General features: G+C 43.5%; 1 protein-coding gene across 1 annotated transcript in view; it reads right to left on the bottom strand.

Annotated features, from left to right (window-relative positions):
* magi2a (membrane associated guanylate kinase, WW and PDZ domain containing 2a) overlaps window positions 1-16,730 on the bottom strand; it is a 121,945-nt gene that overhangs the window by 21,269 nt on the left and 83,946 nt on the right. The window contains exons 7-10 of the mRNA XM_030767767.1: window positions 10,983-11,040; window positions 8,911-9,032; window positions 6,981-7,163; window positions 2,820-3,464 (exon numbers count right to left, since the gene is read on the bottom strand). Coding sequence (XP_030623627.1) covers window positions 2,820-3,464; window positions 6,981-7,163; window positions 8,911-9,032; window positions 10,983-11,040 — 1,008 coding nt within the window. The remainder of the gene's footprint in view (window positions 1-2,819; window positions 3,465-6,980; window positions 7,164-8,910; window positions 9,033-10,982; window positions 11,041-16,730) is intronic.

Here is a 16,730-nt window from a genome sequence, read left to right on the forward strand (position 1 = left end):
CAGCTGAAGCTGTTTTACATGAACCCTGTGCACACAAAACAGACTGGATTGGTTCCTGTCTCATAAACTTTAGCATGGACTCTCTGCTCATCAGTGACGGGGAGGTGAAAAAGCAGGTGCTGTGGCACCGGTGCACTGCTTTAGGCAGTCAGGGTGGTCAAAATGCAGAATGAGACCGTGTGTAGGGGAACTAAATATAACTGAGTTTGCTTATGAATAAGCCATCAGACTGCATTCCACGTGCTTATAAAGACTCTCAACAGTTCGGCTTCCAACAGAGCACTGACTGAGTTGCTTCATTTGTCACTCACTCACTCACACACACACACACACACACATGCAGATACACACATACACACACTCATGCACAAATAATAACAAGCATGACTGTTGCTTTTCTCATCACTTCAAAAACCCTGTCAGGACAGGCAAACTCTTGGTCTGCCTGTGGGTCACTGCCCTTGCCAGTCCCTTCTCCTATTAAACACAATCTGGATTTCAATATGTCAGTCTAATAAAACTGATATTCTGCTAAATCCATTAGCAAATGCCACTGACCTTTCTGAGCTCTGCTGTGTGGAGGCCCTCCATCAACCTCTATACTTCCAGACGCACACATACCCATACGCACACACAAATACACCTAAAAAGGTTCTTATGGTTATTGTGGCTAAAGCTATATGCCAAACCATAGAGCTGATTTTATCTCAGGAGACCCCTGATGGGTACTAGCCATAGCTACTGACCCAAGGCCAGAAGGAGAGGGTATTGACTTCTCAAGAACTTGCCATGTACCTCAAAGATGACTGAAAAAAGGCTTTTTTCACGTCTGTTTCACACATTAAAATATATACCAGAAGGTCAGGAGCACTGTGAATTTGACTTAAAAAGTGACGGGTGAGGAATGTTATTGCAGACACAACCAGCTGAGATCAATAGTCTTTGACAACTTTGATAACTAATAGTAACTCATGTTCATACCTGGCGTTTACATTTGTGGGTATTGCTGTGCTCTTGTGAATGGGTGTGTATGCATGTGCATGTGTGCGCGCATGTGTCTGTGTGTTTGTGTGTGTGAGAGAGAGAGAGAGAGAGAGAGAGCGAGAGAGAGATTGCATCTGCCTGTGATGTCTATAGTGCTGAGTCACGTGCAACCAATTCACCCAGTTTAAGCACTGGCCTCACTTCAGGAGCGCAGGCTTAATCCCAGCCTTCTAATCACAGCCGGCTTAACTAGCCTTCATGTCGAGCCATTAACCTTTGCTCTACACTGAGATGGAACAAGATTGAGTCACTTCAGTTAAACGATGAGGATTGCTCTCTCTCTCTCTCTCTCTCTCTCTCTCATAACACACAGGATAACGGCAAGGGCTTTAAAAATTGTGTGTTACTGCATCAAACCTTTTGAAGAGGTAGTTATGGTTTACTCCACAAATAAGTGTGAAAATTGTGTCAATCAAAAGAGAATATTGTTACATAGAATTGAGAAAGACAGTAAGAATGATTTTAAGGAGAGAGATTAAGATAAAGTGTGTAACTTTATTCTTATCTGTAATACTGAATGAACTGATGCAATGTGTCTTGAGCTGCCAAAGTGCCTGAGGAAGTGAAAGGTTGCGCTTATCAAGGTCAAATTTAAAACATTTCAAAATCTTGGCTTCGAAATCCTCTAATTGCAGCGGTAAATGATTCAAACTCTGAATCTGAATCTTAAAATACCCCCTTTGAGTATGGCTAGAATTAAATCTGAAACTACCTCTCAAATGGTTGTAATGGGAAATCAGAGCAAACGTGCGAACTTCTAAAACTCATCCACTTCAGCAAATGATCATCTGAGCCACAGAGCCGACCCACACGTAATGAAAGAACAATCAGCACAAATTCAGATAGGACTTCCCTTGCTCGACAGGCTATTAACCTCTGGATAAGATGTCATACTGACAGGATACGGGCCTCCACTTCACATAAAGAAAGACAGCCCACACTAACTCCATCCAATGCGCCCCCCCCCCCCACCCCCCCAAAAAAAAACCCACCACCAAATATGTCTTTGGCTGAGTTACGATGATCTCATATAGCACGCCAAATTGTGAATCAGTCTCAACCCAGGAGTTACTGAAAAAATCGGAAGAGACAGAAATAAATGAAGTGAGTTGGTGGTGCCTCCTCCTCGCTCAGTGAACGTCAATGCCTATTTTTACCTGCTCTGATCTCCCACCGCTGCAACTGTAGACAAAGGTCACAGAATATTCAAATAAAGGCAAAGACTTGGTTTCCAAAATGAGTAAGCGCTTTGCCAAGGACAACAGGAAGTCAAACTAATCAATCAGTCTTTATTTATTAAGAAGGACCTCGTTCTGTAAAGGAGTCCTTGAGGATGAAAGACAAAAGGAAGAGAGAGAGAGACAGAGAGGCAGAGGGAGAGAGATTTGCCGTCACCATAACAACAGCTAAATGAAAATACCTGTGTGCTAGTGGATCAAGTCAAAGTTGCTTGTTGCTTAGAGAGAAGCTGTATGATGGGTCTCTGTGGTTTAAGCACGCTTACATACATATACATAAACCAATACTTGTTTACGTAAATGTATGCACACACACACACACACACACACACACACACACACACACATATATATATATATATATATATATATATATATATATATATATATACAGGATCTGCATATAAACATCCACTGATGTACTGAGATGTTTGTGGAAGACTTGGAGAAGCACACGTCTGCCCTCACAGTCACTCACATACAAAGGACAACTCACCTGGTACCAGGTCACACATTACAAAGAACACTAGCCCTTACCTGTCCCTCCCCTCTGGATAACGAGAGTGGTCTCGGCACCCACGGCACACTCTTTCAGCAATTCCACCACCTGCGTGTGGGACAGGCCCTGCACTGGCTGCTGGTTGATCTCCATGATAAGGTCTCCCTCACACAGGCCTGGGCAGCCCAGTGGCTCCAGTACCTGCTTCACACGCTGACCTGTTGGACTGTCTGCAATGGTGAAGCCAAATCCGTCTGCCCCCTTCACCATTGTGACTGTCAGCAGCTCGCTTTGCATCGCCCCCGACGACGCCATGGAGACGCTGTCCTCGTGCAGCCCGGCGTTGGGCGGGAGCGAGCCATCCAGGTGGGTGTCGCCGGGGTGGGCCTGTGGTTGCTGCTGGAGGTGGTCTCTGTGGTCCTGGACAAAGCGTGCGGTGCGAGTGATATACTCCATGTAGTTGTCGTAGCTGTTTCGACCGTTGACCATCAGGGGGCGCTCCATCAGGCCCATGGGTGAGATGAGGCTGCTGGCTGGGTCTTCAGGGTCATAGGGCAGCGGGTAGCCGCGGCACAATACCAACGTCACACTCTGCCCAATAGGAACGGACTGGAAGAGCTTGACAACGTCAGCATGAGTGGTGCCCAGCACACACACGTCGTTGATGTAGACGATGACGTCACCTGAAGCAAGCATATCATGGGGAGTATGAGTTATGAGAGGGAAGAGAGAATTTGTCACTCTCTCTCATATTAATATCTCAGAGCCTGGCAAGCCTTATTTATGTCTTTCCCACTCATGAAATTTAAAGTCAAAGTCAAAGTGAGATAAGATTGGGCATAATGAAAAATATGAAATATAGTTTTCTATACCTAAGCACAAATATAAATCCAAATGCTAAATGAAGATGACTGTTACTCTAGATTTGAGGCCTTTTTACCTGTTAGATATGGTAAATTTCTATGCCACTGTAGGTGACACTGTCATCGCAGCCTGAACTTTCAAAACTTTCAGGCTTAGAAGATTTATTAAACTGCTTTGCTGTGATGTCTCTAAAGAGCTCCATGCAAATGCATCTCAGCAGAATTCAAACTCCAGTCAATAGCTTATGAAGAGGAATCTGGATGACATCCAACAATTGACATTGTACTCAAGGACAGAGACTCTTAAAATGTAGGCTTAGGCCAAAGCATTTGAGCTCCATTTGAACCTGAACCAAGCTCTCGACATCACAGATAGTCAGGCAATGTTTTAAGCAGTGCCGTTTACTGGCTGCTCTGAATCACTTGTACAACAAGTGCTTCAACAGGTCTCCACACACCTTAGCTGATCTTGTTCCACCTTTAAAGCAATTCAGAAAGTGTAACGCGGCTGCTGATACTCATTAGTTCACTGAACATAATGGCTCTCCAACTGGCAAGAGTCCTATCTTTTTCTGGTGCACAACTCAAAGGCACAGTTACCCTTTCTAGTGGAGTGAGATTCAGTCCTGCAGTTCATTAGATGCTGATTAACTGGGAATGCAAAGATGGTACACAGGCTCAATCACCCTCTTTGAATGAACTGCCCTCACTGATAATGATAATGATTACTTTCTATTAAAACCATTATTATTATGCAAATGAGAAAAAAGCTCCTATGTGAGAGGAAGAGGCAGGCATAGGTGTATGTTTGTGTCACCATATTTTTCATTCATCTGCCACACAAAAGGACATCATGATTCGTTTCTGCTGCTCGTGAAAACAGTGTCTCTTTCATTGAGAATCCTGCATGTGTTTCATTTCCAGGTCGAGCATCGGCGCTGATGGGACTGGCTGCTCCTGATGGCAGTCTGACATGAGGGAATTTTAATTAATCTCAGTAAATACATTTGACATTTGCCTTGAGCTTGCTGTGTCCAAATCAATAGCTTCACGTGTTCCCAGAAAACAAATGATATCTGCGTGACCTCCTGATGGCCAGCCTCTCTCTCTCTCAAAGGCATTTTTCATGGTCAGAGTAGATCAAAGAGCCGCAGTAAGGATTCGGCAACCTCCCCCTACATACAAGCACAGACATGGTACATTCCAATTTGATGCTTAGGATGATTCACTGTTCCATTCCATTAAATGAATAAACCCATATATTTTATTCAGAAGTAGCTATCTCCTATTAATTTGAGTGCTAATGAAGAGCAAAGTTAATGTCTGATAGCAAGTTCATCACTTTCACGACTATCCATTACTGGAGATTAGCGGTGTATTACAAAGCAATGATGGCCTTAAGGTGTGGTAACAAACAATGGGCCGCGTAGGACCAAGTTCTGGACCAGGCACAAAGTGCATGTCTGCGCTCTGTTCCCCATGAGAATGAAGGACAGAGGAGCCATCTGGTGCACTGGCACTGTGGGACTAAATGCAGCACTGATGACAGTCAGTGTACAGGCATTACCAGCAGACAGACAGGAGGGGATGGCTGAAGGCTCTCTGTAGATGAGGCAGGGCTCAGAGAGGATAGGTCAGCACAGGTTCAGCATCATAACCACAAAAGCTCAGCTCTCCATTTCTGACATTCAAACGTTTTGGTCTGTTCTTTCATTCACTAACTCACTAATTCTCTCTCCCACCCTCTCACCCTTTTCCTGTCTTCCTCCTCTCTTTGTCTGTAGTTAACTGCCACTGCAAGTTTGGTTTTGAATTCTGTGGAGGTCTGAAATCACGTGGTGCATATTTCTCGGTGTGAGCTGGAACTCAGTGACCACACTGCAGCATACATAATCCTCCTGGAATTGGGTATTTCACACTTGTGCAGCTCTGGCCTCAGCCTCCTGCCTGTGCCTTATCTGTATGGGGTTGCTGCACAGCTGAAGTAGGGCACAGAGTCTGAAGGGAGCAAGGGGAGGAAAGGGGGGGGGGGGGTAAAGACCAAGAAAAAAGAGAAGACAGAAGAGGAGAGACTTAGAGAGGAGAGGACAGTTGAAACCAAAGGAAGAAAGACAAAAAGCTCAGGGTACAGACAGTGGAAAGAAAAGAAAAGAGGATATGAAGGATATAAACCTATGTGAAGAGGGGAGAAGAACTCCCAGGTGAGAACAAGCATCATGAATCACTCAAAAACCAGATCGAGTTTACAGTGCCGCTTCAGAATGGAACTGAAGCTAGACACATCGCCAGGCAATACACGCTATGGACAGCTCTTAGGGCCTCTTTAATAACATAACACATTACAACACAACTGGATCCATGATCTCAAATTCAGCTATCAGAAGACTTAAAAATACAGACCAATAGATGACTTGTTTGCAGTACCAACTGAGGCTGCAGCATAAATAAGTTCCAACTGACAGGACTTCTGGGCTTTTCCCTGCTGACCTTCAGAATAGCTGCATGGTCTTTCTATACCTGACGTAATAGTGCTGCAGTCTCACTCCCAGCAGCCCGGCCTGGAGTTATGGTGTTCATAAAGCCCAACAGTGATTAATAGACAAACACAGCTCTGCAGGAGCCTGCAGCACAGACACCCTCATGCTCTCTCTCTCTCTCTCTCTCTCTCTCTCTCTCTCTCTCTCTCTCTCTCTCTCTCTCTCTCTCCTCTACAAACTGGCACAGGAACACACCCACTTTCTCTAACAAACAAAAGTGCTAGCCTTTATAGCACATGAACATAAATTGGGACTTCTAATACTTATGCTAATACTCACTGATATGCATGTGAAAACTGAGCGTGTTTCCTGTCCCCCGTTCCCCAGTTTAGAGAGGCAAAAACAAATATACCTCAATACACCCTCTGTTATTAAGCCCTTCATTTGCTAAATTAGATGCGCAACAATTGGGTTAATTATCAAATGCTTAGGACACATAGTGCATTAGGAAACTGTACAGAAACACTAGCAATTATAGGTACTATCAAGCACATTCACAATTTCACACAAATAAAGACTTTGGCAGGACTATCCACACCCAGGAACAATCAGAGAGACTGTCCAGCTGGGAGTGCTGTTAGAGTGAGACTATCCCATGGCTACATCCTCTCTCTCACACACATTGCCCTTATATCAGAGCCAATCTCCAATCCAATGCTGCATGAGTAAGAGAATCACTTAACATTCAAATGCCCCATCATGTGTGAGTGTGATTGTGTGATTGTGTGATTGTGTGTGTGTGTGTGTGTGTGTGTGTGTGTGCGTGCGTGCGTGCGCGTGCGTGTGTGTGTGAACACACCTGTGGCCATTTTGCCATCCTGTGCAGCTGGGCCATCAGGGATGACACTCTTTACTTGCAGGAACTCATCTGGTTCGTCTCCTCCGATGATGGTAAAACCAAAGCCCATGTTGCTCTTCTGTAGTGCCGTGGACAGGAAGGTACCTTTCAGCTGCGTGGCATCCCGTGTGAACAGCGGTTTCTCTACACACACACACACACACACACACATACACACACACACACCCATGCATGCGCACAAACACGCACGCACACATACAAGCATATTGGTAAGGAAGCTAAGCAAAGATCCCCTGAGAAACTACCAAAAAAAATCTAAATCTAAGAATATTGACATTTAAAAAAGTTAAGAGCCAGTTCAAAAGCAGCATGTCATGTCTGTCAAGGAAAGCTCTGGCGCTGTGGCCAACAGAAGTACTCTGAGCCAAACAAGGGCTACATAACAGCAAGGAAGGGTTGCTGCAATAACACACAGGGTAGGGTACAGCACTGTGCAAGTTTTTGCTCCAGTTTCAAAATCTCATGACTAGAGCACAAAAATGCTTTCAATAATTAGTCTCAGAACCCATTAAAAAGGTGTTAGATACCATGGTATGAATTTTTGTAATGAAATTCCAAAGCTGGAGTAAAAACTACTGACAGAAGAAACCAGTGTCTGCGTTTTGGTTCTTCAGTTCTCTCAGCATGGAGAAAGCAGGCTTGGGATGAAAGCTCTGTAAAGTTGCATGGCTATGGAGAAAACAGTACATTACACTGTAATCCCTCATAGTCCTTACTGCTACATTCAAGAACCAATAGCTCACCAAAAAAAAAGTAATCTCCCTCAGTGCAGAGCTCCAAATTTGGGGACATTGGCAACTGTTCATTTAAGCATACCTTTAAATCTATTCATTTAGAAACAATTTTACAAAAGTTTTATTAATGCAGTTCCCAAAAATGTCAGCCAGTCCTCCACATGATAGCATGCTCTGTGAAGGGACTGAAACTGCTCCCAGCCAGGGCTGTGCATGCATAACCTAGATAAGCAAGCAAATAAAAAAGAAAGAAAGAAAGAAAGAAAGAAAGAAAGAAAGAAAGAAAGAAAAAAAAGAAAAATGAGCGAGCCTCCGCTTGTTTACTGAGAGAATCGTATGGGAACAAAAAACTAGAGGGCTACAGATAAGCTGAGTATAATAAAGGGAAAGGCCTCTAACTGGGCTACAGCGACAGGCACTTATTCCTCCTCTACACCAGGGAGCGCCTGAGGCCTGAGGACGTACCATGCAGGCCAAACACTCCGGCCCTGTGCAGGGGGGCCTCTGACAGGTCGGTGAGGCTGTGGGAGCGCTCAGGGGCAGGGCCAACGTAAGCCAGCCTGGCCCGTGGTAAGGTGGCAGAGGAGGGACCCTCCTCCACTGTCACAAAGGAGAGAAACCCTCACTGACACACAAAGTGTTACCGTAGACACACATAAAACCTGAGCCTGTAGCTATGGATATACAGCCTGTGGTCTTCCAAGTGATGCTGCTACTGTGACAAACCTTGAAGTCACAAACGACACAAATTTTAAGCTTGCATTAGAAACATTACTAGAAATACAAACAACGAGCTCATTCAAGACCTATGGTGACAGATACTGTACATGGAGACCGACATTTCAAACGTAACTGAGAGAAGGAGAACACGTCAGAAAACGGAAAAATTGTGAAATTACACAAGTGTTGCTGTCTTGTGGTATTCAACAGAGGGGGTAAATATAGTATAAGTATTTATTGTACAGTGGTGGGTGGAGCTTAGGAAAATAACAGCTCTTGTAGAGATGAGGGCCCAATATCCCCAAGAGAGAGAAAGAAGAAACTGCGGCCTCCCTGAGTCTCTCTTCATTAGTGCCAATAGTGGTTTCAGTGGGGGAAGAGAAGTGTGCGGGGGCAGACAGAGAACATAACTATACCTCTGTAGATTGTAGGCAGAGGCAAGGACGACAAGCCCTGGGTTTGCATTTGCTGCTGCTGTTGGAGTCTCCTCTTCGCCTCCAGAACAGGGTTCTCAAACTGGGTCCGTCGGTTTATATGGCTGCAAAGAGAGAAGACCAGGAGGAGTATACCAAAGTTTCCATGACAGTGATTGATTGGATACCCCAGCTCTGTCTGATGTTATGTACACTCACTACTGAATAACTTTAGTCACTCAGTGGAATACACACCCAATTACACATCATCTTTTTCAAAAGACCAATTTCTGTAAGCAGAGTTATGGATAATTGGAAGCAGATTTCCACGAGCAGGAAGAGAGTGGTTGATTGGGTTGTGTGTACCGCACTGGCCCTCTGAGTTAATGTGATTTGTCTTTGGAGTGGGGGATGATAAATATTGTAATTTGAAAGCGTGAAATAATTAGCCACTATTGAGGTACATTATCAAAGGCAAAAGCAGTAATGCCTTTATTGAAATAAGCATGGCCACGAATTCAGTTTTTAAAGGGATGCTTTTGAGTAAAGAGAGCTCACATCATTGTAATGAGAAACAAGGCATTTACCAGATATGTGAACATGAATGGTTTGTGGACAGTAAGATGGGGATGTGAGGACATTAAAAAAAAAGGAAGGAATGAAGCTTTGTCCACAATCTTTTCAATCTGTCTTATAAAACAAACGTCTTTCTGCTGAACAATACACGCCGTCATCCATTATTTCCTTAATGCAAATTTCTTGTGGTATATCCAAAAGACAGATATTTATACTAAACCACAGCAATTTAATAACAAATGCATTAATTCATTACAGTCCACCCTCTAAATAAAGTCCTCCTATTCAGAAACCCTGTGGATTATATAACAAACAAACTCTCCCTATTCAGAAACCCTGTGGATTACATAAGAACATAAAGCGTCTGATCTGCAGCGACCACTTATAAAATCCTGATGGTACTTCAGTTTACACGTAAAACTTCCAAACACTTCAAATCTTTAACACTGTCACGATATGTCATGAGATGTTATTCTAATATATTTAAAAATTATGATGTTGAGTAATAAATCTAAACCTTCAAATGCGAACAATGAATTCCATTTGAGCACTGACATCTTTTTTTTGGGAGCTTTGGTGAGGCATTTCTCAACAAACTGGTCACTTTAACTCAGGCGTCTACACATCTGTATCACTACTACTCAGCAAATGTGTCTCATTTATGAGGTTATTGTGTGATTCATAATTCTACATGTGCATCTGTGGCATGTTTACTTTGTAGATTAAAGTAAAATCAAGATGTCTGCCATAGACGTAGCATTGAGCAAAATATTCTCTGATATCCAATAATTACTTTGAGAGTTTTTGTCCATTGCATTAAATCACTTCTTACCCTTATACACATCAGTGTGTTATTTCACTGTCCTACTCTCAGTCCAGTGGGAAGAGGAAAATTAACACCAAAATGAATAAAAAATGTTCTGATAGTGGCTTACCTTCACAAACTACATTAGGACCATCTAAACCTGCGTAGCATATAATTATAAAAAAAAATGGAAAAACAGATGGTGTGTAGTAAGTGCTTAACAATATGAGACTTAAACAGTTTTGGCAGCAGCTTTAAAATGATGGAGTGAGAGGCCCAGGCACTTTGTTGCTGGGCCAAAGCCCTCGGTTCTGCTCTGTCCTGGGATACAGTACACCCAGCCAGGCTATAAATAGACACAGCTCACCCAGGACTGCATATTAAGTTAGAAAAATGACAGTACTGAGCATGAACACACACACACACACACACACACACACACAGACGCGCACACACACCCATGCACACACTAATGCGCACACACTAATGCGCGCACACACACACACACACACACACACACACATACACACACACACACACACACACACACACACACACACAAAGGGGAACAGCTGTTCCCAGGCCGCTGTGCTCTCGGATTGGTAATGAAGCTGATTAATAAAGAACAGTAAGGCACATTGGAAATTGAAACTACCATCATATTAAATATTTATCACAGAAGGCCCAAACTTACTCGACATAGTAACTGCCATAAATAGGGTCATCGATTTTCTCCCAGCCATAGGGAAGCTCTGTGGAAAAACAAAAAACACACACATATATATATATATATATAAGAAAGAGAGACTTAATTATTCAAGAAGCAAAGGAAAGCATATCAACTTCCAAACACAATATTTTTTGTCTATATTTATGGTAATCTCTGCTTCTCAAAATTTACACACAACATGATATATAAATACATGGGACAGACGTACATGCTATTAGGTATCTGAACTGCAATCATATTAGAGCTGATCATTTTAAACAGCACGGCATTTTTACAGTTTCTTCGTTGGCAGATATAAAATACAAATGTCAGAGAATCTTAAGATGAAGTTAATCAGATGTAGAACTTTGGAGAGGCGATTTTGCAAGTAATAACAGAAAAGGGTTTTTTTTCAGTGTCCCCGTCATTAGATTAGAACATGGCTTTTTCCTAACAGCCGAGAATTCCTACAGTACGAGACATGCAATGACAGATCCAGTCATTTTCAGCCAAGAGCGAAGAGAGTGTCTTTGAATATGTATGTGGATAATCATTTCCATGAGCTAAAAATGCAGTGTTTGAGTAATGATATTTATAGAGGGCATATGGATTAAGCCCTTTATCTGTGTTTCACACAAAGCTTCAGGGCATGCACAAGCCTGCACATCAACTGTAACACACGCCTAATCTCCTCCTTACTGTACAGACACAAACACACACACGTACACAAACACACACACACACACACGCACGCACCACACACACACACACGTACACACACACACGTACACACACACACACACACACACACGTACACACACACATACACACACACACACGTACACACACACACGTACACACACACACACACACACACACGTACACACACACATACACACACACACACGTACACACACACACACACGTACACTCACACACACGTACACTCACACACACGTACACTCACACACACGTACACTCACACATACACACACACACACACACACACACACACACACACACACACACACACACACACACAAACACACAAGGCTCACCCATAAAAAATAGGAAACTGTGAGACAGTAACAGCTGATTTTTCTCTATGACTGTTGTAGTAATCCAAGTTGATCCAAGTATAGATAAGATTTAGCCAAACAATACAGCAGATGTTGTTGTAAAAGACATGTGGAAGTGGCTGCTCTGAACAGCATTTCGCTGTTCAGGGTTCAACCCTGCTGCTCTGCTGCCCTGACACTGGCTGAATGAGTTAGAGGGTTTGTATGGGAGGGAAAAGCCCTGTAGGAGAGAGCTGAGTCATAACGACAGAGGTCATCAACAACCCTCCCTCCCCTATTTAATGTTTGTCTGAACAGCAGCAGTTTATTAGTGCTCTCTCTCTCTCTCTCTTGCCAACCCCTCCCTCTCTCCCTCTCTCTTTCTGTCAAAACAGGGATAGACTGTGCACATAGTGTGCCCTCACAGTTATTTGGTCTTTGTCATCAAACAGTGTCTCTATAAAATCAACCTCTTCATTGTTAACTGTCTCTCTCCTCTCATGAGTATGCAGTATGTAAGATTGTGACCAGGATTTTGCTGAAAATACCTGAAAAAAATCACAACTGTCAACAAAAAACGTCATTAAGATGATGAAATTTAAGGACATCCACAAATGCTATACAGGATTTGTGACAAGACTTTGACATTAATATATGTACATATTCACAACTTTGCAAAACTGGTCCGTAGTGATTCATGATGATATACTGCTCTCTCTCCCTCTTGAAAAACCATTTCAGAGACATCAGCTACCTGGTGCAAGCACACACGCATGCACACACACAGACACACGTGGACAAACTCCATACAGTGGTCGTTGTGATTGATTTGTGCTACGAGTTGGCCGACAGCAGATGAGAATATCTCCTTAGGCTGTAAGGTTCTTAAGTCTGATCTTAACTCATTAAATTTTATACGATTCTGTTTCATGTTCCTACCTCATCTGAGATCCCCACCACAAACACACACACACACACACACACACACACACATCAAAGTTCCATCATATTGGCTGACGAAAACACACTCTGTTAGAATGTCCACTTGTGAAGGCCTAGCTGCTCAGACTGTGGATCCTCCCAGGTGCTTTAGTGCTGCTGGCCTTGAATACTAACAGAGTTCATATCAGCTCACACTGCATGCTGCCAATCATCCTAGCCTTAAACTCTATACCACAAACAGTTGGGAAACTGCAACAGCTTGGACTTTGCGAAAAACTAACTTTGAGAGCAATTTTTCACATTACAAAATCAACAAATTGCTCTGGCGCATGTGTATGTGACAAATTATTCTGCTCAGTACACAGTTGAGCATTATGGAATGGATAAATAATTGATTCTAAAATAAAGACTCTAACCAGCATTCATACACACAGGCATACAGAGAATACTGACTTACTGGCAGGTAAACTGAGCCCTGCACTTGTGTTCATCTGTGTGCCTTTTCAGACATCTGTGAACCACTGAAGTGGCAATAAGGGGGCAGAGGAGTGCTTGAGAGAATGTGTGTGCACTGATAGACGCGTGCGTGTGCTGTTTAAGGCCACATTGTGTGTTCACAAAGGAATTTTCAGCGGTAAACACCAGCCAAACTCAATTTAAATTTCAAACCAGCCCAGTACAAGGAGCTGAGTGAAGCAAGGGTATCAGTGACACATATGATCACAGCGTTAGACTCTAAACGTCTACTTGCATCCTGAAGCAGGACTTTATCGGTGTTGTGCCTGTGGCTTACCACCAGGGGGCCTCCCTCATACTCTGTCATTCTCTTTCTCTCTTTCCCTGTTTGTATTGCACGTTCTCTCCATCTCATCATCTGACTCCTTGCTCTCCTCTTTCCCACTCTTCCCATTTGAGGAGCATGAAAGAGGGGAAAAACACTTTCATGTGCACTCTAACAGTACAACTTTTTTTTTTTTCCCAAGTGAAGTTTCATGCTCAATGGCTTATGAATTTTTCATCCAGTCCTTTCTCATTTCATCAGATGCACATGGAGAGAGCCACATCCCTGAACCAGTGCTGGGACCTGGCCCATAATGCCTCTCTTCTCTCTTCATGTTTGGGGACATTGTGGCTGAATATCAAAGCACTCTGAACCCTTCCCTCCTAGGGCTGATGGGAACATCAAGAACATGCGCTGTATCAGTTAGTAAAAAAGTAGGTTTCCTGCTTTCAGTTTAGAAAGATAACCATTAATGCCAACAAACCTCTACCTGGCAATTTGAACAAACTGCATGCCACGCTGCACTAAGAGAGATTTTCCCTGTATTGTGTTTAATGGGAAGGATTTATTTAAGCAATGATAAATCCTGTAAATGCCTGTTTCTGGTCAGTGGAGGGAGAGCAGGGAGCAGGTGCTGAGTTTGACTGTGTTTCTCCCTGCCTCTGACTGCTGGGATTTTACAGTGGCCGCACGGCGCAAGGGAAATCAATTCACCCTCTCTACCACCAAAAACACTCTTTATCTTTTGCTTACATACACTCAAACAGACAAACAGTCAGATACATGTGTAGCCTAGTTCCATTCAGTATGCGACTAGACATTCATACGACTGACTTTGTCACATCTACCTTTGCCTACCTCTGTAGATTTACACCGCACTGCACACTTTCATTTCCAAAATTCAAAGAAAAAGATAATAGGATAAAGATGGTCGTCATCTATGGCAAGGCAGAAATTTCAGCATGGTACCATACTAAATCACCAGCATCACTATGGCACAGTGTGAGGAGACTGTTACCATAGCAACCAACAGAGGAAGCTTTCGGGCCTGAACTGAGGGCTCTTTCAAGGTGGCCTGTTTCCGCCGCCAATCGCCACTATGACAGCCATCCCCCCTCCCCACCCCCACCCTGTTACTCACGGACCAGGGAGAGTGTGAGCTGAGTGTTTGAAAGCAACATCAAAACCCTCAGGCTCCTATTTTAAGCAAAGGGGGAGAAAAAAGAAATATCTGTCGCTCTGTCCTAACACTCACCACAGACCTGTGAGTAATAATTGATGATAAGTCATTAGTATTTGCACACTGAAAACCCTCTATTTTCATGTCTGACAAGACCAACGGCTTTTCAATACAAGCCTTGTACCATAGAACAACAAGCCCCCCCCCCAAAACACACACACACACACACACACACAGAGAGGGGGGGTGAGAGAGTCTCTCTCTCTGCTCAGTGCGATGGGTTTCAAAGGTTGCTTAAGCTCTATCTGTATACCTACATTACTTGAATAAAGAGCAAACAACTGAACAAACGATATTAATAAAGCTGCAGGATTACTGATGCAGTGTTGGAGCTGAGTTGATTCAAAGGCTTGATGGTTTTCATGAGCCAGGAGAAGGAGTGTGAAAAGAAAGCGAGGGAGAGAGAAGGAGAGAGAAATAGGAGGGAGGGAGCATTGACCACTTAAAGATGCTTAGCCTTTAACTGCTGCCTGAACACTGTGGGACGTGACTGGGATAACGACCATGTCTCCACTCTCCCCTCACAGCGGGAAAATCTCATTTTCTCAGTCATGTGGGTAAACTGGAGATTCTGACAGAACAACACACACCGACACACAAACGCAAAAACACATGCATAATTAAAAACATGCGCAAACACCCTTTGGCTCTCTCATATGCATACTCATATATACAAACCACAAAAGCCTTCACGCATCCCCATCCTGTCATACGTGCACGCACTCTATCTCGCAGTCATCAAGCCGCACGCCAGCACGCTCATCTTCAGCTGTCCAGCACACTCTGCTGGTGAGAGTCCCTAAATATACCCATCAATCAATGGACAGACAAGTCCTCCGTACTCTCCTGCTGTCTCCTCTAAACTCAAGGTGAGTCTCAGCAATGCGTCAGCCCAGAGGAGAGAGCACTGACGGCAGGGCAGACATACATAAACAGTGGCTGGGTTACACTGACTGGTGTGTGAGAGAGAGAGCGGGGGAGAGAGAGAGAGAGAGAGAGAGAGAGAGAGGGATGTGCAACATTGGGATAGTACAAGTTATCTGCTGATGTTCAAACAGGTTTGTGTTTGTGTTTACACTACAGATGTCTCTGAGGTAGACTTCTCTCAGTGATAAGTGCTAGTGCCCAAGCAGGGACGGGGAATATTAGGGTATGTCAGGGTATATCAGGGTATATCAGGGCGTATCAGGGCATATCAGTGCATATCAGGGCATATCAGGGTATATCAGGGTATATCAGGGCATATCAGGGTATATCAGGGTATATCAGGGCATATCAGGGTATATCAGGGTATATCTGGGTATATCAGAATACATCAGGGCATATCAGGGCCTATCAGGGCATAACAGGGCGTATCAGGGTATATCAGGGTATATCAGGATATATCGGGGTATATCAGGGTATATCAATAAAAAAATCGTCTCAGAGTCACTCCAGAGATGAATGAGACAGGAGCCCCGGCCTCAATGTTCCAGTGAAATGGTGTGATAACTCCTTCTCCAGTCAGGCTTTGACATGACTGGAGTATAATTAAGCCTCTCTTTCTGAGCCTATGTATTTTTTAAAAGAGCCAGAGAACAAAAGTTGACAGACTAATTATTGATGAGAACAAGAGTATACCAAGACATACCATCACTAAGGAAAATCTATGGAGGATCAGCCTTTGAGAATCAGGCTCTTTGATCTGCAAGTAATAATTGGCCTCTCTTTAC

This window comes from Chanos chanos, chromosome 1 (genome assembly GCF_902362185.1).
Source record: "Chanos chanos chromosome 1, fChaCha1.1, whole genome shotgun sequence".
In the NCBI taxonomy this organism is placed as follows: Eukaryota; Metazoa; Chordata; class Actinopteri; order Gonorynchiformes; family Chanidae; genus Chanos; species Chanos chanos.